Genomic DNA, 24,440 nt, shown 5'->3' on the forward strand with positions numbered 1-24,440 from the left:
TGTGTTCTATTATCTCTTCTGCCAATGGGCTCACTACCTCAGAATTAGATAAGGATTAGATAAGCCTTCCAAGATACAAAGATTTATTTAATTTTTAAAAGTATATGTACAGTAATACCCTATGTATAGTAGGACTCATTTTTTTAAGCACCACAGGTGATCGTGATGATGAACCAGATTTAGGAACTACTGCACTAGTAGATCACACTTCCTTCTCAGTGAAATTCTAGGCCTGAGATAATTTTATATATACTATCAGAAAATGATCTTATACTAATTATTCTTAGCAGCTTTTGGTTTTCCTGACTTTTTTCTTTTCTTATTTCTCTACAATAGTTTATGCCAGCGTGGCTTCATTCATACAGATGAACCAAGGATTGGGATAGCAATATAAAATTAGAATCAGACAGCTGATTGCCCAGCAGGATGCCATCAACTAACCGTGCGGGCAGCCTGAAGGACCCTGAAATTGCAGAGCTCTTCTTCAAAGAAGATCCAGAGAAGCTCTTCACAGATCTCAGAGAAATTGGCCATGGAAGCTTTGGAGCAGTGTATTTTGTAAGTGTTAAAGGCTTAATGTCAGTGACCAGGATTTACTTAAAATCCAGTCCTGGCAAAATGAAAAACAATAATATAAAGAGACAGACAGAGGCCATAGTCCATTATATAGTTACATGCATAGGTGTGTGTGTGTATAATATGAAAATAGCTTTATTTATTGAGTTTCTTGGATTATTGAAAAAATGGAAACGAATATTATTTTACTTTGACTTAGTGTTTAGAATTTTTAGCACACTGTTTTTAGGAGTCATATGACTTGCATTGCTATAGAATTAAATATTGCAGAACACTGACTTCTGTAAAGTTCCATACAGAGTCAGTTTTAGTTTTGTGGAAATCTAGGATTATTATTTGGCAGAAGGATATGTACCAAAGTTTTTTTTCTTGTGTGCGTATGTGTGTATTTTGTACTTAAAAAACCCCAAAAAACAGCAGATTTGCCATTTTAACCATTTTAACTGTACAATTTGTGGCATTAATCATACTTACAATGTTTACAACCATTACCACTATCTATTTTCAAAACTTTTTCATCACCCCAAACAGAAGCTCTGTATCTATTAGCAATAACTCCTCATTTCCCCCTCTACCCAGCTGGTGGTAACCTCTAATCTACTTTTTGTCTCTATGAATTTGCCTAGTCTAGATATTTCATATAGTGGAATCATACAATATTTGTACTTGCATGTATAGCTAATTTCACTTAGCATAATGTGTAGCATAATCACTTGGTGGGTCTTTGATGTTGTAGCATGTATCAGTACTTCATTCCTTTTTATAGCTAAATAATATTCCATTGTTTGTATATGCCATGGTTTGTTTAACCATTCATCTGTTGATGGGCACTAGATTATGTCTACCTTTTGCCTATTGTGAATAAATGCTACAATGAACATTGGTGTACAAGTATCTATTTGAGTCCCTGTTTTCAAATTTTGGTATGTACCTAGAAGTGAAAATACTGAATTACATAGTAATTCTATGTTTAGCTTTTTGAGGAACTGCCAAACTGCACCAGAGTGGCTGCTTCATTTCCATTCCCATCAACAATGTACCAGTGTTCCAATTACTCCATGTCCTTGCAAATGCCTATTATTGTCTGTTATTTTGATTTTAGCCATCCTACTAGGCCTGCAGTAGTATCTTGTAGTTTTTTTTTTTTTTTTCCTTGCGGTACGCGGGCCTCTCACTGCTGTGGCCCCTCCCATTGCGGAGCACAGGCTCCAGACGCGCAGGCTCAGCGGCCATGGCCCACGGGCCCAGCCGCTCCGCGGCACGTGGGATCCTCCCGGACTGGGGCACGAACCCGTGTCCCCTGCATCGGCAGGCGGACTCTCAACCACTGCGCCATCAGGGAAGCCCTATCTTGTAGTTTTGATTTGCATTTCCCTAATGACATATGTCGAGCATTTTTTCATGTGCTTATTGGCCATTTGTGTATCTTCTTTGGAGAAATGTCTGTTCAAGTCTTTTGCCTGTTTTAAAAGTTGGGTTTTTTGTCTCTTTGTTGTTGAGTTGTAAGGGTTCTTTATGTATTTTGAATATTAAATTATTGGATACATGATTTGAAAATATTTTCTTGCATCTGTAGTTTATCTTTTCTCTTTCTTGATAATGTCGTTTGATATACAAAAGTTTAAACTTTGAATGAAGTGCAGTTTATCTATTTTTTCTTTCGTTGCTCATGCTTTTGCTATCATGTCTAAGAATTCATAGCCAAATCCAAGGTCATAAAGATTTACCCCTGTGTTTTCTTCTAAGAGTTTTATGGTCTTAACTCTTCTATTTAGGTAATTGATCCATTTTGAGTTAATTTTTGTATATGTTGTGAGGTGGAGGTCCAACTTCATTCTTTGCATATGGAAATCCATTTGTCCCAGTACTATCTGTTGAAGAGACTGTGTTCCCCACTGAATTGTCTTGACATCCTTGTCAAATCACTTGGCCATATTGTATACATTTATATCTGAACTCTCTGTTCTATTCCATTTGTCTTTATGCTAGTACCACACTAGCATACTAGCATGTTTTGATTACTGTAGCTTTGTAGTGAGTTTGAGATCAGGAATAACTTTATTATTCTCTTTAAGGACAGTTTTGGCTATTTGGGACCCCTCTCAATTCTGTATGAATTTAAAGAGTAGCTTTTCCATTTCTGTGAAAAAGCCTGTTGGAATTTTGATAGGGATTGTTTAAATCTGTAGATCATGTTTGGTAGTATTGGCATGTTAACAATATTAAGTCTTACAATCCATGAACACAGCATGTCTTTCTAAACATTTATTTAGGTCTTATTTAATTTCGTTTAGCAATGTTTTGTACTGTTCAATGAACTATGTTCTGATGAACCTACATTGACGTAGCATACTCACCATAGTTTATATCAGGGTTCATTCTTAGTGTTGTACATTCTTTGGGTTTGGACAAATGTATAATGACAAGTATCATTATAGTATCATATAGTGTATTTTCACTGCCCTGAAAAAAGCTCTGTGTGCAGGTTTTTGTGTAGACGTAAGTTTGCAATTCCTTTAAGCAAATACCAAGTGCTATTGCTGGATAAGTAAGAGTGTGTTTAATTTTGTAAGAAACTGCCAAACTATGTTCTGAAGTGGCTGTACCATTTTGCATTCCTACCAGCAGTGAATGAGAGTTCATGTTGTTCTGAATCCTAACCAACCTTTGGTGCTATCAGTGTTCCAGATTTTGGCCGTTCTAATTAGTATGTAGTGTTATCGCATTGTTATTTCCATTTCCCTGATAATATATGATGTGGACTATCTTTACAAATGCTTATTTGCCACCTGTATATATTCTTTGATATATACAGATATATACCTGGTATATAGACCTCTGTTAAGGTCTTTGGCTCATTTTTTTAATCAGGTTGTTTTCTCATTTAAGCGCCCAGTGGGTCCAGGGCTTTTCTTTATTGGGAAATTTTGGGTTTTTTTTTTTGGGTTCGTGGGCCTCTCACTGTTGTGGCCTCTCCCATTGCGGAGCACAGGCTCCAGACGCGCAGGCTCGGTGGCCGTGGCTCACGGGCCCAGCCGCTCCGCGGCATGTGGGATCTTCCCAGACTGGGGCATGAACCCACATCCCCTGCATTGGCAGGCAGATTCTCAACCACTGCGCCACCAGGGAAGCCCTTTGGGAAATTTTTGATGACTTATTCAATCTCTTTACTAGTTACAGTAAGTAATAATAATAAGTAATATTATTCAGGTTTTCTATTTTTTCATCCTTTAGTCTTGGGAGGTTTTGTTTTTAGGAATTTGCCCATTTTGTCTAATTTGTTGGCATAGTACTCTCTTATAATGCTTTTTATTTCTGTAGAATCAGTAGTAATGTTCCCACATCCATTTCTAATTTTAGTAATTTGGGTCTTCTCTTTTTTCTTAGTGTGTGTAGGTAAAGGTTTATCAATTTTGTTGATCTTTTTGAAGAACCAACTTTTGGTTTCAATTATTTTGTCTATATTTTGATTCTTTCACTTATCTCTGCTTTAATCTTTATTATTTCCTTCCTTCTGCTAGCTTTGCATTTAGTTTTTCTTTTTCTGGCTTTTAAGTTGTAAAGTTAGGTTAATTTGAGATCTTTCTTGTTTTTTAATGTGTTTATAGCTATAAATTTCCTCCTGAGCACTTCTTTCACTTGGTTCCATAAGTTTTGATATGTTGTATTTTTGTATTAATTCAGCTCTCAGTATTTCTAATATGCCTTGTGACTTCTTCTTTGATACATTGGTTGTTTAAAAGTGTGCTGTTTAATTTTTACAATTTTGTGAATTTTCCATTTTTCCATTTTCGTTATTGATTTCTGACTTTATCCCATTGAGGTCAGAGAAGATACTTTGTATGATATCTATCTTTTAAAATCTACTGAGACTTGATTTTTGGCATAACATATGGTCTGTCCTGAAAAATGTCCCATGTGCACTTGAGAAGAATGTGTATTCTATTGTTGTGTATAGAATGCGTATTCTGTTAGATCTAGTTGGTTTATTGTGTTAAGTCCTCTATTTCCCTGCTTATCTTCTGTCTGGTTGTCCTCTGCTTTATTATGAGTGGGTTATTGAAGTCTCCAACTATTATTGTAGAACTGTATATACTTACTGATCTGTCCATAGGTGTGTAAATGTTTATAATTGTTATATTTTCTTGCTGTATTGAACCTTTATTAATAAATAATGTCCTTCTTTGTTTTTTATAACCTTTTTTGATTTAAAGTCTTGATTTACAAGTCTTTTTGTGGACCCAATTTTTCATTTCTTTTAAGTAAATACCTAAGATTTGTTGGAGTTGTTGGATCATAGGGCAGGTGTATGTTTAGTTCTATGCCAATTGCCAGACTTTTTCACTAAGTAGAAAGTTTACATTCCCATCTACAGTGTATGAGAATTCTTTTTGCTTCATATCCTTGCCAGCATTAGATGTTGACAGTCATTTTAATTTGAGTTATTCTGATGGGTGTGTAATTGTATTTCAGTTAGGTTTTAATGTACACTTCCCTGCTGATTGATGTTGTTGAGCTCTTTTTCATAGACTTAATGATCATTCACATATCTTTGGAAGTATCTGTTCAAATATTTTGTCCATTTTTTGAAAATCAGGCTTTCTTTTTAAATTGAGTTTGTAGAATTTCCAGGATACTTGGTCAATCAATATATGTTTTGTGAATATTTTCTTCTAGTATGTGCACTGGAAAATTATATATATTCTGCAGTTTATTGGGCGTGATTATCTATGTATGTCAAGTAGGTAACATTTGTTGGTTATATTCTTCACATCTTTTGGGTCCTTTCTGATTTTACTAGTTTGTTTTTGGTCTGTGTGTTCTATCAGTAACTGAAAGGTATTTAAAAATCTCCACTGATAGTGGATTTATCTAATTTGCTTTTTAGCTGCATCTTGTTTTACTTTATACATTTCTGATCTATGTTACTGGGAATGTACAAATTTAGGATTATTGTATCTTGTTGAATTGTCCCACTATCATTAAAATTCCACTCTTTACCTTTCTTAGTATTTCTTGCTTTAAAATCCACTTTTGTGTGTGTGTGTGTGTGTGTGTGTGTGTGTGTGTGTGTGGTACGCGGGCCTCTCACTGTTGTGGCCTCTCCCGTTGCGGAGCACAGGCTCCGGACACGCAGGCTCAGCGGCCATGGCTCACGGGCCCAGCCGCTCTGCGGCATGTGGGATCTTCCTGGACTGGGGCACGAACCCGCGTCCCCTGCATTGGCAGGCGGACTCTCAACCACTGCTCCACCAGGGAAGCCCTAAAATCTACTTTGATATTAATGATAGCTTTCTTTGGTTAATGCTTATGTAGTGTATTTCTTCTTCCTTTTCATTTATTATTTCTGGAACTTTATTCTAAAGTATTTCTCATCTTTGTTGTTTTTTCCCCCACGAATTTTTTTCCACCTTTATTGTGATATAATTGACATATAACATTGTGTAAGTTTAAGGTGTACAGTGTGTTAATTTGATACATTTATATATTGCAAAATGATTACTACTATATCATTAGCTAACACCTCCATCCCACCACATAATTACCATTTCCTTTTTGTAGTGAGAACATTTATGATCTACTCTTTTAGCAGCTTTCATGTATATAATAAAGTATTATTAGTTGTAATCCCCATGTTGTACATTAGATTCCCAGAATTTGTTAATCTTATAACTTGTACCCTTTGGCCATTATCTTCCCTACCCCCAACCCCTGGTAACCATCACTCTATTCTCTGTTTCTCTGAGTTCAGCTTTTTTAGATTCCACATATAAGTGATAATAAACAGTATTTGTCTTTCTCTGTCTTACTTATTTCACATAGCATGATGCCCTCACGTTTCATCCAGGTTGTTGCATAACAGCAGAATTTTCTTCTTTTTCATGGCTGAATAATATTCTGTTGTTTGTATGGACACACACTACATCTTCTTAATCCATTTATCCTTTGATGGACACTTCAAGATATGGTTGTTTCCATGTCTTGATTATTGTGAATAATGCTGTAATGAACATGGAGGTGCAGATATCTCTTCAAATCGCAGTTCCAATTCATTTGGATATATATCCAGAAGTAGAATTGCTGGATCATATGGTAGTTCTATTTTTAATTTTTTGAGGAGCCTCCATACTGTTTTCCATAGTGGCCATACCAGTTTATGACCACTGCACACTCTTGCCAACACTTGTTATCACTTGTCTTTTTCATAATAGCCATTCTGACAGGCGTAAGGTGACATATCATTGTGGTTTTGATTTGCATTTCCCTAATGATGAGTGATATTTTCCTGTACCTGTTGACATATGTCGTCTTTGAAAAAATGTCTATTCAGGTCCTCTACCTATATTTTAATTAGGTTGGTTTTTTGTTTTTGTTTGTTTGTTTTTTGCTATTGAGTTTTATGAGTTCTGTATATATTTTGGATGTTAACCCCTTATCAGATACATGATTTGCAGATATTTTCTCCCATTCCATAGATTACGTTTCCATTTTGTTGATTGTTTCTTTCGCTGTGCAGAAACTTTTTAATTTGATGCAGTCCCACTTATTTAATTTTGCTTTTGTTGTTTGTGCTTTGGGTGTCATATCCAGAAAATTGCTGCCAAGACCAATGTCAAGGAGCTTTTTCTCTATCTCTGTTTTAACTGGAGTGTTTTGCCCATCTATATTTGATGCTGTTACTAACATAGTTGGGCATAAGTCTGTTTTCCTATTTGATTTTTGTTTGTCCTATCTGTTCTTTCTTTATTCCTCATTCTTGCCATCTTTTGAATTAATCAAGTGTTTATTGTTTTTTTGTTTTAAACTATAGGTTTTAATTCAGGTATGGAAAGACCAAAGACCAGGTAACAACTGCCATTGAAAAGACAGTTTAGGGATTTCCCTGATCGTCCAGTGGTAAAGAATCCCCCTTTCAATGCAGGGGACACGGGTTCGATCCCTAGTCAGGGAACTAAGATCCCACATGCCGTGGGGCAACTATGCCTGTACACCACAACTAGAGGGAAGCCTGAGTGCTGCACAACTAAGACCCGATGTAGCCAAAAATAAATAATAAGTCTTTAAAAAAAAAAAGAAAAGATAGTTTATTATACTCATAGATTCCAAGGGAAGAGGGCATGCCATGCCAGAGAGGGCCACGTGGGGAAGCACTGGTATAAGTGAGAAAGCAAGGGAAAAAGCATGGGCAAGAGCCTTGTGGTTTCTGTGGGAATAAACAAGTGAAGCAGGGTAAGCAAGTTTGGGATTAACTACTTTGATTTCAGCAGGCCGTGGGTAGAGGGGCTGTCCCTGGTTGTCTGGCTCTCGGCCCTGTGGTGATTAGAATATGGTGTAGGGGCTCATAGTGTGAAGGCATTGGAGATACAGGCTCTGGATTTGTGGTTTGTGTATGAAAGAAGTGCTTGTTTTTTCTCTCTAGGAATTAGCTAGCTCTGGGAGTATAGTCTCTTCCTGTTAGCAAGGCCCTAGCTGTCAAAGCGTCAGATTACAGCAATTTAGAAGATATGATTAATATATTTTTTTCTCACAATTAACCTTTTGGTTATACAGTCCTTTATTATTATTTTAATTGTTACCCTAGAGATTGTACTGTATATTCGTGACTTATTATAGTTAACTTAAATGAGCACTTTTACCACTTCTCAAACAATGTAAAACCTGTACAGTATTTCAACTTTCTCCTGTTTTTTGTGCAGTTTTTCTCATACATTTTACTTCTAAAATGTCCATTTGATTCCCTTTTTTTAAAAAAAAATATTTTATTTATTTATTTGGCTGCTCTGGGTCTTAGTTGCAGTGTGTGGGATCTTCATTGAGGCATGAGGGATCTTTTTTTTTTTTTTTTAGTTGCAGCATGCGAGATCTTTTAGTTGTGGCGTGCAGGATCTTTTAGTTGGGCATGCAGAATCTTTAGTTGCAGGATGCAGGATCTTTAGTTGTGGCATGCAAATTCTTAGTTGCAGCCTGTGGGATCTAGTTCCCTGACCAGGGATCAAACCTAGGCCCCCTGCATTGGGAGCTTGGAGTCTTAGCCACTGGACCAACAGGGAAGTACCCCCCCACCCCCCGCTTTTTTTTTAAGACTCTGTCAGTAACTCCAGTATTTGAGTCTCCATTGGGCCTATTTATATTTCCAGTTTTTTCCTTTTCAGTATTTGGTCCACTTTTTAGCATGCCTTACAATTTGTGATTGGTTACTCTTCTTTTTAGAGGAGAATTTGTAGATGTTTTGGATGGTTCTATTTTTCTTCAAAGACAGTTGTGGTTTCTTTTGGTAAGCTGATAGTATAGTGTTGAATCACCTTGAGGCTTGGTTTTAGGCTTTATTAGGGCTAGTTGATGTCAGTTTTGCCCTTATTACTAGGCCTTTGCCCTTACTCTTAAACCATGGCTCTTCTAGAATCCCAACTGACTGTCTAGGGTGTTTATCAAAGCTCAAGCAGGGCTTCCCTGATGGTGCAGTGGTTAAGAATCCACCTGCCAATGCAGGGGATATGGGTTCGAGCCCTGGGCCGGGAAGATCCCACATGCCGCGGAGCAACTAAGCCGGTACACCACAACTACTGAGCCTGTGCTCTAGAGCCCGAGACCCACAATTACTGAAGCCCACGCGCCTGGAGCCCGTGCTCCACAAGAGAAGCCACTGCAGTGAGAAGCCTGCACACTGCAACGAAGAGTAGCCCCCACTCGCTGCAACTAGAGAAAGCCTGTGCACAGCAACGAAGACCCAACACAGCCAAAATAAAATAAATAAATAAATTTATTTATTTATTACCAAAAAAAAAAAAGCTCAAGCAGTTTGGTGGGGTTTGAATTCCAACCTCCTCTCCAGCACTTTTTGTCTTCTGAAAGCTCTGCTTATCTTTTTAGTCTTCCAACTGCTGTTTTCTTTTGGGTTTCTGGGCGTTTTAGGCAGTACATACTTAGGAGTTGACTGTTCACTTGAGGAGAATTCGCAGATTTTTGAGCTGCTTCTTTTCAGCTCCCTCTTCTGTGATTATGCCTTTTTTTCCAATATATTAACCTTTACAAAAAATTGAAATATTGTTGATTTACAATATTATGTTAGTTTCAGGTGTATAGCAGAGTGATTCAGTTATATATATTTCAGATTATTTTTCATTACAAGTTATTGTAAGATATTGAATATAGTTCCCTGTGCTATACAGTAAATCCTTGTTGCTTATCTATTTTATGTATAGTAGTTGTATGTATTAATCCCACACTCCTAATTTATCCCTTCCTCCCTCCCTTTCCCTTTTGGTAACCAGAAGTTTGTTTTCTATGTCTGTGAGTTTGTTTCTGTTTTGTATGTAAATTTATTTGTATTATTTTTTAGATTCCACATATAAGTGATATCATATAATATTTATCTTTTTCTGTCTGACTTCACTTTGTATGGTATTTTCTGCATCATTCATGTTGCTGCAAATGGCAATATTTCACTCTTTTTTATGGCTGAGTAATATTCCATCATATATATACCACATCTTCTTAAACCATGATTGTGCTTTTTAAGTTCCAGATGCTTTAGAAGCTCCTGTCTCTGGCCTCTCTCCTCAGCCTAGCTTCCTCCTTGGACTCTTGTTTTCCTGTAATACCACAAGTTCAAGGATGAAGCTGGAGTAAATTTATTGCTCACATTGGATACTGTTCTTCTCTCAAGGCTTCTGGTCTCTAAAGCTTTGCCTACATTTGTTGCTCTCCAGTAGTTTCATACAATTGTTTTACATACATTGACTGCTTTGATTCTTGTTTGGGCTTTTGGGACAGTCTAACAGAAACATGGCAAAAATTAGTGGTGAAGTTTCCCTTGATTTATGTTTGATATTATTTGTACTTGCGTAGACTTTTCATATATCCTACTCTAAAGATATGTGGTTTTGTTTTTTTATTTTTATTTATTTATTTATGGCTGCATTGGGTCTTCGTTGCTGTGCATGGGCTTTCTCTAGTTGTGGTGAGTGGGGGCTACTCTTCGTTGCGATGCATGGGCTTCTCATTGTAGTGGCTTCTCTTGTTGCGGAGCACAGGCTCTAGGTACGCGGGCTTCAGTAGTTGTGGCGTGCAGGCTCAGTAGTTGTGGCTTGTGGTCTCTAGAGTGCAGGCTCAGTAGTTGTGGTGCATGGGCTTAGTTGCTCCACAGCATGTGGGATCTTCCCAGACCAGGGCTCAAACCCGTGTCCCCTGCATTGGCAGGAGGATTCTTAACCACTGTGCCACCAGGGAAGCCCAAGATATGTGTTTTTGGAGCAATTGGTCTTTCATTGTTGATATTGAAAAGTAGAGAATTTCAGTAGGTTTTCTGTCTTCTTCAGACCTGCCCATATGATCTATCCAGTGAGGAAAGTTATTGTCCTTTTCCTTTCGTTAAAGGGACTGAATTAAATCACGTATTAGCAAATTATCAATGATTTTAAAATTTTAAATAAAACTATAAAATTGCATTATCCAAAATCCAGAACTGAAGTGGGTGTGTTTTGAATTAAGGTTGTAATGAGAACTAAGGATGGGATTAGAGAAAGGTAAAAAGGAAAGACAAGCAAGGCTCCTGAAGGGAACCTCCTCCACTAAATACTAAAAAATGTAGGCTTTAATCTGAAGTCTTGAGGGAACACTGAAGTGCAACAGAAATATTATATTTCCATTTGTGACATAGAAAGTTTATTTTTGTAGCAGTGTAGAAGAGAGATTGGCAAGTGTCAAAGATAAAAGAAGGGAGGCTGATTATGAAGATTTTATAATTGGAAAGAAATGCTGAGAGCTCAAACTAGATAGTGGCAGTGAATTTAAAGCTTAAATTGATAGAATCAAAAGAACTTGTTTTCTGACAAGATAAGAGGGTGGACACTGTGGTGCCTCACTCACGGAAGAGAATTATTTACTGAGGATGGGGGAGTGGTGGGCAGGGAGAGATTCTCTAGTGCTTGGACCTCCTTGTGCAGTATTTCTGGGTTTGTCCTACCCAGGCTGGATTATTTTAGAGAGCTGTGGTTGGGAGAGAAAGTCTCATAGTCCCAGAGTTAAGTATAGCAGGGGCAACAAAAGCTAATTGGTCTAAGCTAGATATCAGGAGCTGGCTTAGGAGAGACCTGGTGGTTAAACACAATGGGTGATCCTGGATTGGGAAAAAATTCCTGTAAAGTACATTGAGATAGTTGGTGAAATTTGAATGTGGACTATATATGCACTGTATAATAGTATTACATCAATGCTAAATTTCCTAAATTTGATCTTTTGTTTTTCAAGAGAATGTTCTTGTTCTCAGGAAATATATGAAGTTCTTTGGAACCAAGAGTAGGAATTTATCTCAAGTCCTATTCAATAATAAAAGAATGATAATGTAATGATAACAGTATATATTTTTAGATAAAGAGTTTCAAAGCAAATGTGGCAAAATGTTAACCAAGGATTTATCTATAGTAGGTGCCATGGTCTATATCTATAGTATAGCTCATGGTCCAGCCTGTGAACTATTTTCATTTAGCTTTCAAACTAAGAATGATTTTTACATTTGGAAAAACAAAAGGAAGAGTATGCAACAGAAAAAGAAGAAATGTATTTGGCCCACAAGGCCTAAAATGTTTAATATCTTGTGCTCCACCCTCCCAACGCAGGGGGCCCGGGTTTGATTCCTGGTCGGGGAACTAGATCCCACATGCGTGCTGCAGCTAAGAAGTGTGCCTGCCACAACTAAAAGATCCCACACGCTGCAACTAAGACATGGCGCAGCACCCCCCAAAAAATGTATATATATATATATATATATATGTATGTATATAAAGAAAAGAAACCTAGGTTCTGGTTAGGGCCGCCTGAGGAACCATTGCATGGAAGCTTAGAGGGGTCAGGGACAACTGCTCAGAGCAGGTGTTTTCTGTTAATTGTTTTGATGTCTGGGAAACATGTACCATATAGATGAGCAAAGTTTAACTGTAGCTCACAACTGACTAACTTTGCTGTCATTCTATTTCTAGGTCACTAACATTCATATTTTGTAGTATCAGCTAAACCCATGTGGCAGTGTGTGTATGTGTGTGTTGCATATGTGAGTGTGCACACCTAAAAGTGTGCTTCTGATTTTATGTGCTCTCTCACCCCAGCCTCATGACAGGGCTAAATGTGCAGTGTCTTTCTATAGAGTATATACAGGAAGGACCTTCTCATCAAATTTTTTTAGGTGACTAAAAATAGTTCTTAAAATATAGGTCTGAATTTTCATTAATTGACAGTAGGGGTCACCTTAAATTTAAAAATACTTCAATTGAGCCAGGTATTCTGGCTGTCTTCAGACAAGCTAATCAAGGACTGGCATCATAATAAAGTGTTTGAAACCAAACCAAAGAGTCAGATATCCAAAAGGACCACTATCTCTAGATTGCCAGGAAGATAAACGTTCTCTTTTAGTTTCCAGTACCTTACATAGAACCAACATGATGTCTGTAGATGGGCCATAGAACACTGGCTTTGGAACCAAGCTTCCTAACAAATGTGGCAGACCATGTATGATCCCAGTGAAGTCATTTATTTACTTTGTAAAAGTTTTTTTCTTTATTTTAAAAACAGATGTAATATTTACCTCTTATTTCCTAGTGTAAGATTTTATTAATCTGTATTCTTTTAGGGGCTTGGCAAGTTTTATATTTTCACTGGTACAGCAAATTGTTTAATGTTTTAAGAAAAAAGATATAAATATAAAAAAGAAGGGCTTCCTTGGTGGCGCAGTGGTTAAGAATCCGCCTGCCAATGCAGGAGACAGGGGTTCGAGACCTGGTCTGGGACGATCCCACATGCCGTGGAGCAACTAAGCCCGTGTGCTCCAACTACTGAGCCTGTGCTCTAGAACCCGTGAGCCACAACTACTGAAGCCCATGCGCCTAGAGCCCGTGCTCCACAACAAGGGAAGCCACAGCAATAAGCCTGTGCACCACAACGAAGAGTAACCCCTGCTTGCCACAACTAGAGAAAAGCCCGTGTGCAGCAACGAAGACCCAATGCAGCCAAAAATAAATAAATTTATTTAAGAGAAAGAATTATAGAAAGACAATTTACATATAATTAATTGATATGGTGATTTCAGATCATTCTTTTTAATTCATTAAAATAGCTCCCAAATGGATAGTCACAGTTTCCTGGTTTGTAACAAAATGATTGGTTGTATATATTGTCTTTTTTTGCTCTTTACAGCATGAAGTTTGTCCTTAGGCCTGTAGCCAATTTTGCCTTTACTCGTTTACTTTCAGATGGTGAGAAGAGATAACATGTAGTATTGTGCTCTTATTTAATTACTCATAGCTCATTTAATTCTGTTCTAAATAGTATTTTAATTTTTTTATTTTTTGAATTATAATGGACCTACAATACTATGTTAGTTCCAAGTGCACAACATAGTGATTTGATATTTCTATATGTTACAAAATGGTTACCATGATAAATCTAGTTACCATCTGTCACCATACAAAGTTATTACAGTATCATTGCCTGTATTCCCCATGCTGTACATTTCATCCCTATGACTCACTTAGTTTCTAACTGGAAGTTTGCACCTTTTAATCTCCCTCACCTGTTTCACTCATCCCCTCACCCCCATCTCCTCTGGCAAACCACCTGTACCTTCCCTGTATCTATGAGTCTGTTTCCATTTTGTTTGTTTTGTTTTTTAGATTCCACATGTTAAATGAAATCATATATTTGTCTTTCTCTGTCTGACTTATTTTACTTAGCATATAATTATTTTAATTAGCATAATTATTTTACTTAGCATAATATCCCCTAGGTCCATCCATGGTTTCACAAATGGCAAGATTTCACTCCTTTTTAATGGCTTAGTAATACTCCATTACACACACACACACACACACACACACACACACACAGACACGCACCATTATATATATGTGTGTATGTATATATGCAGCATGTCTTCTTTATCCATTGGACACTTAGGTTGCTTCCATATCTTGGCTATTGTGAATAAAGCTGCAGTGAACATGGGGGTGCGTGTAATATTTTCAAATTAGTGTTTTTGTTTTCTGTGAAAAAATACACAGAAGTGGAATTGCTGTATTGTCTAGCAGTTCTATTTTTAATTTTTGAGGAAGCTCCATACTGTTTTCCATATTGACTGCACCAGTGTGCATCCCCAGCAATAGTGCACGACGGTTCCCTTTTCTCTATATCCTCATCAACACTTGTTATTTGTTGTCTGTTTAATAGCCATTCTGACAGGTGTGAGATGATATCTTACTGTGCTTTTGATTTGCATTTCCCTGATGTATCTGTTGGCCATCTTTATGACTTCTTTGGGAAAATTTCTATTCAGGCCCTCTACCCATTTTTTTAATTGGGTTGTTTGTTTTGATGTTGAGCTGTATGATTTCTTTGTATAATTTGAATATTAACCCCTTATCACATATATCATTTGCAAATATCTTCTCCCATTCAGTAGGCTGCCTTTGCACTTTGTTGACAGTTTCCTTCCCTGTGCAAAGCTTTTTAGTTTCATGTAGTCCCATTTGTTTATTTTTTGTTTTGTTTCCCTTGCCTGAGAAGACATATCTGAAAAAATATTCCTAAGACTGATTTCAAAGAGTGTACTGCCTATGTTTTCTTCTAGGAGTTTTAATCCATTTTGAGTTTATTTTTGTATATGGTGTGAGAGAGTAGTCCAATTTGATTCTTCTGCATGTAGCTTTCTAGTTTTCCCAACACCGTTTATTGAAGAGGCTGTCTTTTCCCCATTGTATGTTCTTGCTTCCTTTGTCATGGATTAATTAACCATATAAATGTGGGTTATTTCTGGGCTCTCTTTTCTCTCTTATTGATCTGTGTGTCTGTCCTGTGCCAGTATCATAGTGTTTTGGTAACTGTAGCATTGTGGTACAGTTTGAAATCAGGGAGCATGATACCATCAGCTTTGTTCTTTCTTAGTATTGTTTTAGCTATTTGGGGTTTTATGTTTCCGTACAAATTTTAGAATAATTTGTCCTAGTTCTGTGAAAAATGCCATTGGTATTTTGATAGGGATTGCATTGAATCTGTAGGTTGCCCTGAGTAGTATGGGCATTTTAACAATATGAATTTCTCCAATCCATGAGTAAATACATCTTTCCATTTGTGTAATCTTCAGTTTCTTTTATCAATGTCTTACAGTTTTCAGAGAAAAGTCTTTTACCTCCTTGGAGGAATTATTCCTAGGTAATTTTTTTTTTGACGTAATTTTACATAAATGGGATTGTTTTCTTAATTGCTTTCTTTTTTTGATAGTTGTTATTTGTATAGAAACTCAAGAAACTTCTGTACATTAATTTTGTATCCTGCAACTTTACCGAATTCACTGTTGAGTTCTAATAGCTTTTTGGTGGCATCCTTAGGATTTTTTAATATATAGTATCAGGCCATCTGCAAAAAGTGATAATTTTGCTTCCTCCTTTCCAATTTAGATGTCTTTTATTTCCTTTTCCTTCCTAATTGCACTAGCTAGGACTTTCAGTACTATGTTGAATAAAAGTTACGAGAGTAGTCATCCTTGTTCCTAATCTTAAAAGAAAGGCTTTCAGCTTTTCACCATTGTGTATAATGTTGTCTTCAGGTTTGTCATATATATGCCCTTTAATATGTTAAGGTATATTCCCTCTATACCCACTTTGTTGAGAGTTTTTATCGTAAATGGATGTTGATTTTTGTCAAATCTTGCTGGCCTTGTAGAATAAGTTCAGAAGCATTTCTTCCTCTTCAGCTTTTTGGAATAGTTTGAGAAGGATAGGTGTTAACTCTTTAAATGTTTGGTTGAATTCACCTGTGAAGCCATCTGGTCCTAGACTTTTGTTTCTTGGGAATTTTTTGATTACTGATACAATTCATTACTGGTAATCGGTCTCTTCCTATTTTTTATTTCTTCCTGATTCAGTCTTGGGAGATTGTATGTTTCTAGGAATTTATTTATTTCTTCTAGGTTGTCCATTTTATTGGACATTGGACATTTATATTGTCCATTATAATATTATTTATTATAATTGTTCCTAGTAATCTCATTTGTAATACATTTGTAGTCTGTGATGTCAGTTGTAACTTCTTTTTCATTTCTGATTTTATTTATTTGGGCCCTCTCTTTTTTTCTTAACGGATCTGGCTAAAAGTTTATCAATTTTGTTTATCTTTTTGAAGAACCACCTCTTATTTTCATTGATCTTTTATATTGTATTTTTAGCCTTTATTTCTGCTCTGATCTTATAATTTTTTTCATTCTACTAACTTTGGATTTTGTTTGTTCTTCTTTTTCTAGTTTCTTTACATTTAAGGATAGGTTGTTTATTTGAGATTTTTCCTGTTTCTCGACGTGGGCTTGTATTGCTATAAACTTCCCTCTTAGAACTGCTTTTGTTATGTCCCATAGCTTTTGGTTCATTGTATTTCCATTTTCATTCGTCTCCAGGTATTTTTTTATTTTTTCAGTGACCCACTGATTACTTAGTGTTTAATATTATATAGTTTAGCTTCCATGTGTTTGTGTTTTTGCAGTTTTTTTCCTGTAATTGATTTCTAGTCTCATACTGTTGTGGTTGGGAAAGATGCTTGATAATAATATTATAATATTTATATATGAATTTTTATTTTATTATTTATTATTATTATTTTTTGGCTGCGTTGCGTCTTCATTGCTGCATGCGGGCTTTCTCTCTAGTTTCAGTGAGCGGGGGCTACTCTTCATTGTGGCGGGTGGGCTTCTCATTGTGGTGGCTTCTCTTGTTGCAGAGCACAGGCTCTAGGTGCGCAGGCTTCAGTAGTTGCAGTATTGAGTATTCGTTACTCAATCCTCTTTTTTTTTTTTTTTTTTTGTGGTACGCGGGCCTCTCACTGTTGTGGCCTCTCCCGTTGCGGAGCACAGGCTCCGGACTCACAGGCTCAGCGGCCATGGCTCATGGGCCTAGCTGCTCTGCAGCATGTGGGATCTTCCCAGGCCAGGGCAAGAACCCGTGTCCCCTGCATCGGCAGGCAGACTCCCAACCACTGCACCACCAGGGAAGCCCCTGATTGCTATTCTTTGCCTTTAGCTCAGCTTTCATCTCAGCAAATGAGTTTTCTAATTTTAATTGGCTCCTCTTTATAGTTTCTAATTCCTTGTTACAGTGGGTGGCATTTTTATCAATAGCTTTCTTAATTCCTTCAGTATTTTTATTACTTTTTGAACTCGGGATCTCATAGACTGGAGAGGTCTGTTTCTTTTTTTATTAATTTAATTAAATTAATTAATTTATTTACTTATTTGGCTGCGTTGGGTCTTCTTTGCTGTGCGTGGGCTTTTTCTAGTTGTGGCGAGCGGGGGCTACTCTTCATTGTGGTGCGCGGGCTTCTCATTGTGGTGGCTTCTCGTTGCGGAGCATAGACTCTAGACGCGCGGGCTTCAGTAGTTGTGGCACGCAGGCTCAGTAGTTGTGGCTTGTGGGCTCTAGAGCGCAGGCTCAGTAGTTGTGGTGCACGGGCTTAGTTGCTCCGCGTCGTGTGGGGTCTTCCTGGACCAGGGCTCGAACCCATGTCCCCTGCATTGACAGGCAGATTCTTAACCATTGTGCCATCAGGGAAGTCTCGAGAGGTCTGTTTCATTGCTTGTTCTTTCAGGAGATTTTTCTTGTTCTTTTAATTGGGAGTGGTTCCTCTGCTTCTTTATTTTACTTATGTTTCTCTGACTCTGTGCATTTAAGAGAAACCCTTATCTACTGTGGTCTTGAAGGGCTGTTTTTATGTGGGAGCATCCTTGTGTAGCCTGTGTGAGTCTGATATTTTTGGTGCGAGGACTGTTTTTAATATGGGTTCCTGCCATGTCTTTCTTCAGTGTGTAGTGGCTTTTATCCTCTTGATAGGAGGTGTGATTGGTGGTGTAGTGAGCAGATAGCCTGCACTGGATGTTGAGTGGGGCCTCCTATTTGCTCTGTAATTGTCACAGCCCTTTCGGGGGTAAGGTCTGCTCCTCAGTTGTTGTAATAGAAGCCCCTAGATCGGTTTCTGAGCTGTGATGTGAGGTAGGTGGTACTGGAGCACCTCCGCTGGGAGAGGAGCCACTGAGTATTCCTCTACAGGAGCTGTCCAGCAGGAACTGCACTCTGTGGTGTTGCCTGCCACGTTATGTGCACTCACAAAGTACACTGTTGTTGGCACTACCTTCAGCCTTGCCTCAGTCAAGGGAATGCAGGCAGTCAGCCTGGATATCCCTCAGGCTCTGTGCTCACAAAGCCAGTAGGGCAGATCTACTGAAGTCAGGCACCTGGACGTTCCATGGGGGCTACAGAATCAGCCCAGGTCCTGGCCCTGCCTCTGCATGCCTGTGTCCGCAAAGCCTGTAGCTACTAACACAGGACCACCCCAGCCTTGGAAGCAACAGTAATCCACTGGGATGTCCGGCAGGCACAGAGCTTACAAAGCTGCCAGTAGCCATGTAAATCCACCAGTCTCACAGCCCCTGAGGGTAGGCTCAGATTTCAGCCCCACTTCTGCATGGGGACAACCCACCAGCACAGAGGTGGTAGAGGTGGAGCCACATTGACTGTGAGCTCAGGTGAGCTCGTGGAGAATGAGGCTGCTATGGTGGGGCCCCGTCCCTCCCTTTACATGTGTGTTTAACTATGTGGCTTCTATTGTGGCCCCAGGCTCTATCCTGCGCACACCCCCAGTTGCAGCCCAGAGCACCCTCCAGCTCCTTCCGTCTGTCTCCACACAGCCATCCCCAGCCCTTTCCCCAGGTCTGTCCACTGAAGCCCAAGTTGCAGCACTCAGCCCCTGCACGCACCAGCAGATGTGCATCTCGGGCTGGGAAGTGCAGCGAGGTGTCCAGGACCATCTGTGCTGGTTTCTCTCTGTTCTGCCTCCCATAGTCTGGTTGCTGCACTCTCCTCTGAGCCTGTGAAGCTCCGTATCTGTCCCAGCTGATCTCCCAACCAGTGAAAGGGGTTCCCAGACTGAGGGAACCTTCCTCTTTCATAGCTCCCTCCCAGGGGCACAGGTCCCATCCTGATTCCTTTTTTTTTTTTTTTTTCTTCATTCGACTCTGTTACGTGGTGCTCTTTCTTGCAGTTTTAGTTGTATTAGATATTCTGCCAGCGTTCAGTAGGTATTCTGTGAGAATTCTTCCACATGAAGATGTTTTTTTGTTTTTTGGGTTTTTTTGGCGGTATGCGGGCCTCTCACCGCTGCGGTCCCTCCTGCTGCGGAGCACAGGCTCCGGACGCGCAGGCCCAGCGGCCATGGCTCACGGGCCCAGCCACTGTGCGGCACGCAGGATCCTCCCGGACCGGGGCACGAAGCCGTGCCCCCCGCATCGGCAGGCGGACCCCCAACCCCTGAGCCACCAGGGAAGCCCTATAGATGTATTTTTGATGTATTTGTGGGAGGAGGTGTGCTCCACGTCCTTCTCTTCTGCCATCTTTATCTCGAGAAGCGGTTTTCTTAATGTCCAAGAAAGAAGTTAGGAGTAAGGAAATGAGGAAGGCTAGAAACAACCCTGTTGTATGTTGGATTGGAATTGGAGGTATCAGTAGGAACTCCTCTCTCTCTCTCTCCCTCTCTCTCTCTCTCTCTCTCTCATGCACACACACACACACACAGATATACACATATTTATAAAGAATAAAAATTCCTTTTATTAAATGTAGAAGAACTAAGGGAAATAATTGTTGCAGCCAAGATCCACTAGTAGATGCTAAAATTAGTAGGTTAAAGTTTGAGATGAAACAGGATATATGCATAATCTCAAGTATAGCCCCAAAGATATTTATTAATTAAAATGGAAAAATCGGGCTTCCCTGGTGGCATAGTGGTTGGGGTTAGTAGTTAATAATTTTACCAGTGTTAATTTCTTAGTTTTGATAATTTTATTATGCAAGATATTAACATTAGGCAAAAGCTGTGTGAAAGGTATATGGTAACTCTCTGTACTATATTTGCAGCGTTTCCCTAAGTCTAAAATAATTTCAAAGATAAAAAGTTTTTTTAACTCACTAGTAACCAGAAAGGGACTTTTTCCCAAAAAGTGGGGAGGATGTAAGTTGACTCTTTTTTTTTTTTTTTTTACTTCAGAAAGATAATATACACTTCAGAAATTAAAATTTCTAGGAAATAAAATTGGTAGTTAAAGGAATATATTTTATTATTTTAAAGACTGTAACTTTAAGACTGAGCCAGCGATATACTATTCTAAAGTCATAAAACATCTCTAAGTATTCCTTTCTTAATCTATAGTGGAAAACTCCACTCATTGATTTCTTCTTTGTATAAAAATTGTTTTTTCCCCCTCAAACAGTAAGTATTGTACAGATGTTTAATATTTTGGCAGTATTATGGGTTTAGTCTTTTTTTATGGGCACCTTAGGAATGAAACTACAATTTATTAATTAATAAATTTAGTAATTTATTAATAATAAAATGTTATTTCCCTTGAGAATATATGGTTCAAATTCTTAACAATTTGAGGTTTTGGTTTATACCCCAATTATAAATTGGAGACAAAAATAATAAAAACTCCATCTATAATTTCACTACCCACGGACAGCTACTATTAACATTTAGGTATATAAGTTGTAGAATTTTGTGTACACATGTGTATGTGTGTGTTTGATGTTGCTCACGTTTGTTTAATTTCTGGATTGGACACAAAATAGAGAAGAGGGACCTAGGATATTGATATTTTAGAAACAACCCTTTTTCTGTATTACAGTTTTGTCTGAATTTATGCTTATACCTTTCCTCTCCAAATACACTAATATAGAGAAATATAGAGAAAAGGAAAAATATACATAGAATCTTAGAAATGGGCCCAATAAAAGAACCCCACTGAGAAAATCCCTGAAAAATAGCCATTCAATATGCTGGTAGGAATTTTTAAAATTGATTTTATTTAATTTAATTCATATATAATAAATATACAGATATTAAATATATAGTTTGATGAAATTATACAACCAAGTTCAACATATAAAATGGTGATAGTTGTAGGAATGGATATAAAGAGATAGAGGATGGAATGATTCTTGTTTGAATATACCTCTTTGGATAATAAATACTTTATATACTTAAAAATTAAAATTAATATGTATGGGGGGAAGGTTGTCACTGACATCAAAGGCAAACAGGAACAATGAACCCAACTGTATTTCAGACATAACCACATTGAAGGGAAAAATAGAACTAATAGGAGTAACTTTTGTACGTAGTATTTTAACTGTATACTCTCAGTCTGGTTGGGAGAGGGAAACTGTAGGCAAATCTTGAACCCTTCTTAATAGACTTGTTTCATATTTGTATGGGTGTGACGGATCTGAAACTATACGTTAAAGGATTAAGTAGGAATTCCTTGGTGGTCCAGCGGTTAGGACTGGGCGTTTTCACTGCAGTGGCCGGGGCTCAATCCCTGGTCGGGGAACTAAGGTCCTGCAAGCCACGTGGTGTGACCAAAAAAAAAAAAAAAAGAAGGAGGATTGAGTAATGAATAATGTTGATGTTGTTTGGGGTCAGGATCCTAACTGTGAAAATATGGAAAGAAATATGGAAGTGGGGAAGGTAAGGAAGAACCCTGTGGGTTTGATTGGATAGGAATTAACAGTGTTAATATGAAATAATTATATCTCATATATGTGTGTGTGCATCTCCTAGCTCTGTCTGCTGCAAGATTCTATTTGTAATGACACCCAGTAGTAATGAGCACACTTAGCACTCACATCTCGAATTTAATTCCTAACTAAAAGGAACAAGAACTTATTGGAGGAATGTCTCATTTTGTTGCAGTGGGCAGGGAACATAAATGATAAGCCTTAGAAGACCTTGTGCCAGAAAGTTAAAAAGTGCTTTAAAGAAAGAAAAAACAAATGGGGCCTGTCAAAAAGACATTGGAGCCAGCCTAGAGGGGCTCCCACTGGCCAAATCTGGAACAATTTGAACATCAGTATAAAGATAGTAATGGATTATAACCCATTTAATAAAATAGGACTTCATAATTTCCATGATAGATGATGGATGGATGGATGAAAAGGGGGGTGTTTTCCTTATAATAGAATGCCTGACTGATAAATGTGAAGGGAATGGTAGAGGTGGGGGGAGGAAATGAGCATTTTGTAATCGTCATAGTGAAGATTGTTTTGGGCTATTATCTTTAATGTTTGCTAAATCTAAGGGAAAATTTTGATGAGCAGGATGTTTACATGGTTTTAAAGTATCTCTCCACAGATTGTTAGATACAAGGTAGGAAACAGTAACTTTAACTATACACATTGGAAAAACACAGACAGCACCTTTAGTGGGTGATGAAAATTGGTAACACCAATGAGGAGTGGACACATTGTATACCTCCAGATATGATACCCTGGGAAGTACACAATATCACTCTTATAGTATTCTTGCCAGAGGTGTATAATCAGAATCTAATCTTGAAGAAATGTCAGACAAGTACAAATTTAGTTACATTCTCTAAAATACCACTGTGTATTCTTCAAAACTGTCAGTATCATGAAAGATAAAGAGGGGTTATGGAATTGTTCTAGATTAGAGAAGACTAAGTAAGCACAATATGTGATCCTGAAGGGAGGGAAAAACATGTTTGTGAACATTAAGTATTTTTACTTTTTGCTTTTTAAAAACATGAATAAGCAAAAGTCATATCTCCTTTTAACTTGGTCATTTAATTTTAATCATCATTACTAGTACATTTGGATTTTAATAGTCAAATTTTAGTTTAATTTAGTATTTTAAAATAATATTAGATTTGCAGATTTCACAGTTAGTACAGTGTTTTCCCCTATAATCTTCATCTAGTTCCCCTAATGTTAATATGTTACGTAATCATGGTACATTTATCAAAACTAAGAAATCAACATTGATAGGATACTAGTAACTAAACTATGTACTATAGTCTGTGTACTAAATTTTACCAGTTTTTCTGCTGTCTCTTCTCTGTTCTAGAATCTAACCCAGTATACTTCATTGCATTTAGTATACCCGCTTTTAAATTAAGCTTTGTCTTAGGCTAATTAAAAGTGTAGCTGTTTAATGCAAAACAGTGGAATTAGGTCCTTACCTCATACTATAGAAACTATAGAAAAATTAACTCAAAATGGATCAAAACCTCAATGTCACAGTTAAAACTATAAAACTCTTAGAAGAAAACATAGGGGTAAATCTGCATGTCTTTAGTTTTGGCAGAGCATTCTCAGATGTGACACCAAAAGCATGAGCAATAAAAGAAAAAAATAAATTGACCTTAATCAAAAATAAAAATTTCTGTGCTTCACAGTAGTGAAAAGACAACCTACAGAATAGGAGAAAAAATTTTGTAAATCATATATCTAATAAGGGACTTGTGCCTAGAATATGTAAAGAACTCTTATAACTCAATCAAAAGACAACCCAATTTAAAAATGGGAAAAGCATCTGAATTGACATCTCTCAAAGAAAGATGTACAAATGGCTAAGGAGCACATGAAAAGATAATATCATTAGTCATGAATCTTGAAAAAAGCCAGTCACAAAAGACCACATATTACATAGTTCCATTTATATGAAATGTCCAGAATGGTCATATCTCTAGAGACATGGAAAAGTAGATTAGTTGTTGCTTAGGGCCGAATGGGTTTTTTTTTTTTTAATGAAGAAAATAATTTTATTATAAAATACACATAAAATTTACCGTTTGACCATTTCTAAATGAACAATTTGGAGTTTCTTTTTGAGGTGATGAAAGTTGTAAAATTGTAATGATGGTTGCATATATCTGTGAATGTTCTAAATGCCACTGAATTGTACACATTAAAATGGGTTTATTGTATGGCATGTAAATTATATCTCAGCTCTTATAAAAGAGCGCAGTATAGCTGTTTAGACAT

At 37.5% G+C, this 24,440-nt stretch overlaps 1 protein-coding gene across 1 annotated transcript in view; it reads left to right on the plus strand.

Annotated features, from left to right (window-relative positions):
• The window catches only part of TAOK1 (TAO kinase 1), a 153,748-nt gene that overhangs the window by 55,629 nt on the left and 73,679 nt on the right, over positions 1–24,440 (plus strand). The window contains exon 2 of the mRNA XM_082860880.1: positions 337–558. Coding sequence (XP_082717006.1) covers positions 427–558 — 132 coding nt within the window. The 5' untranslated portion in view covers positions 337–426. The remainder of the gene's footprint in view (positions 1–336; positions 559–24,440) is intronic.

Source organism: Leucopleurus acutus (assembly GCF_964270905.1).
Source record: "Leucopleurus acutus genome assembly, chromosome: 19".
Classification (NCBI taxonomy): domain Eukaryota; kingdom Metazoa; phylum Chordata; class Mammalia; order Artiodactyla; family Delphinidae; genus Leucopleurus; species Leucopleurus acutus.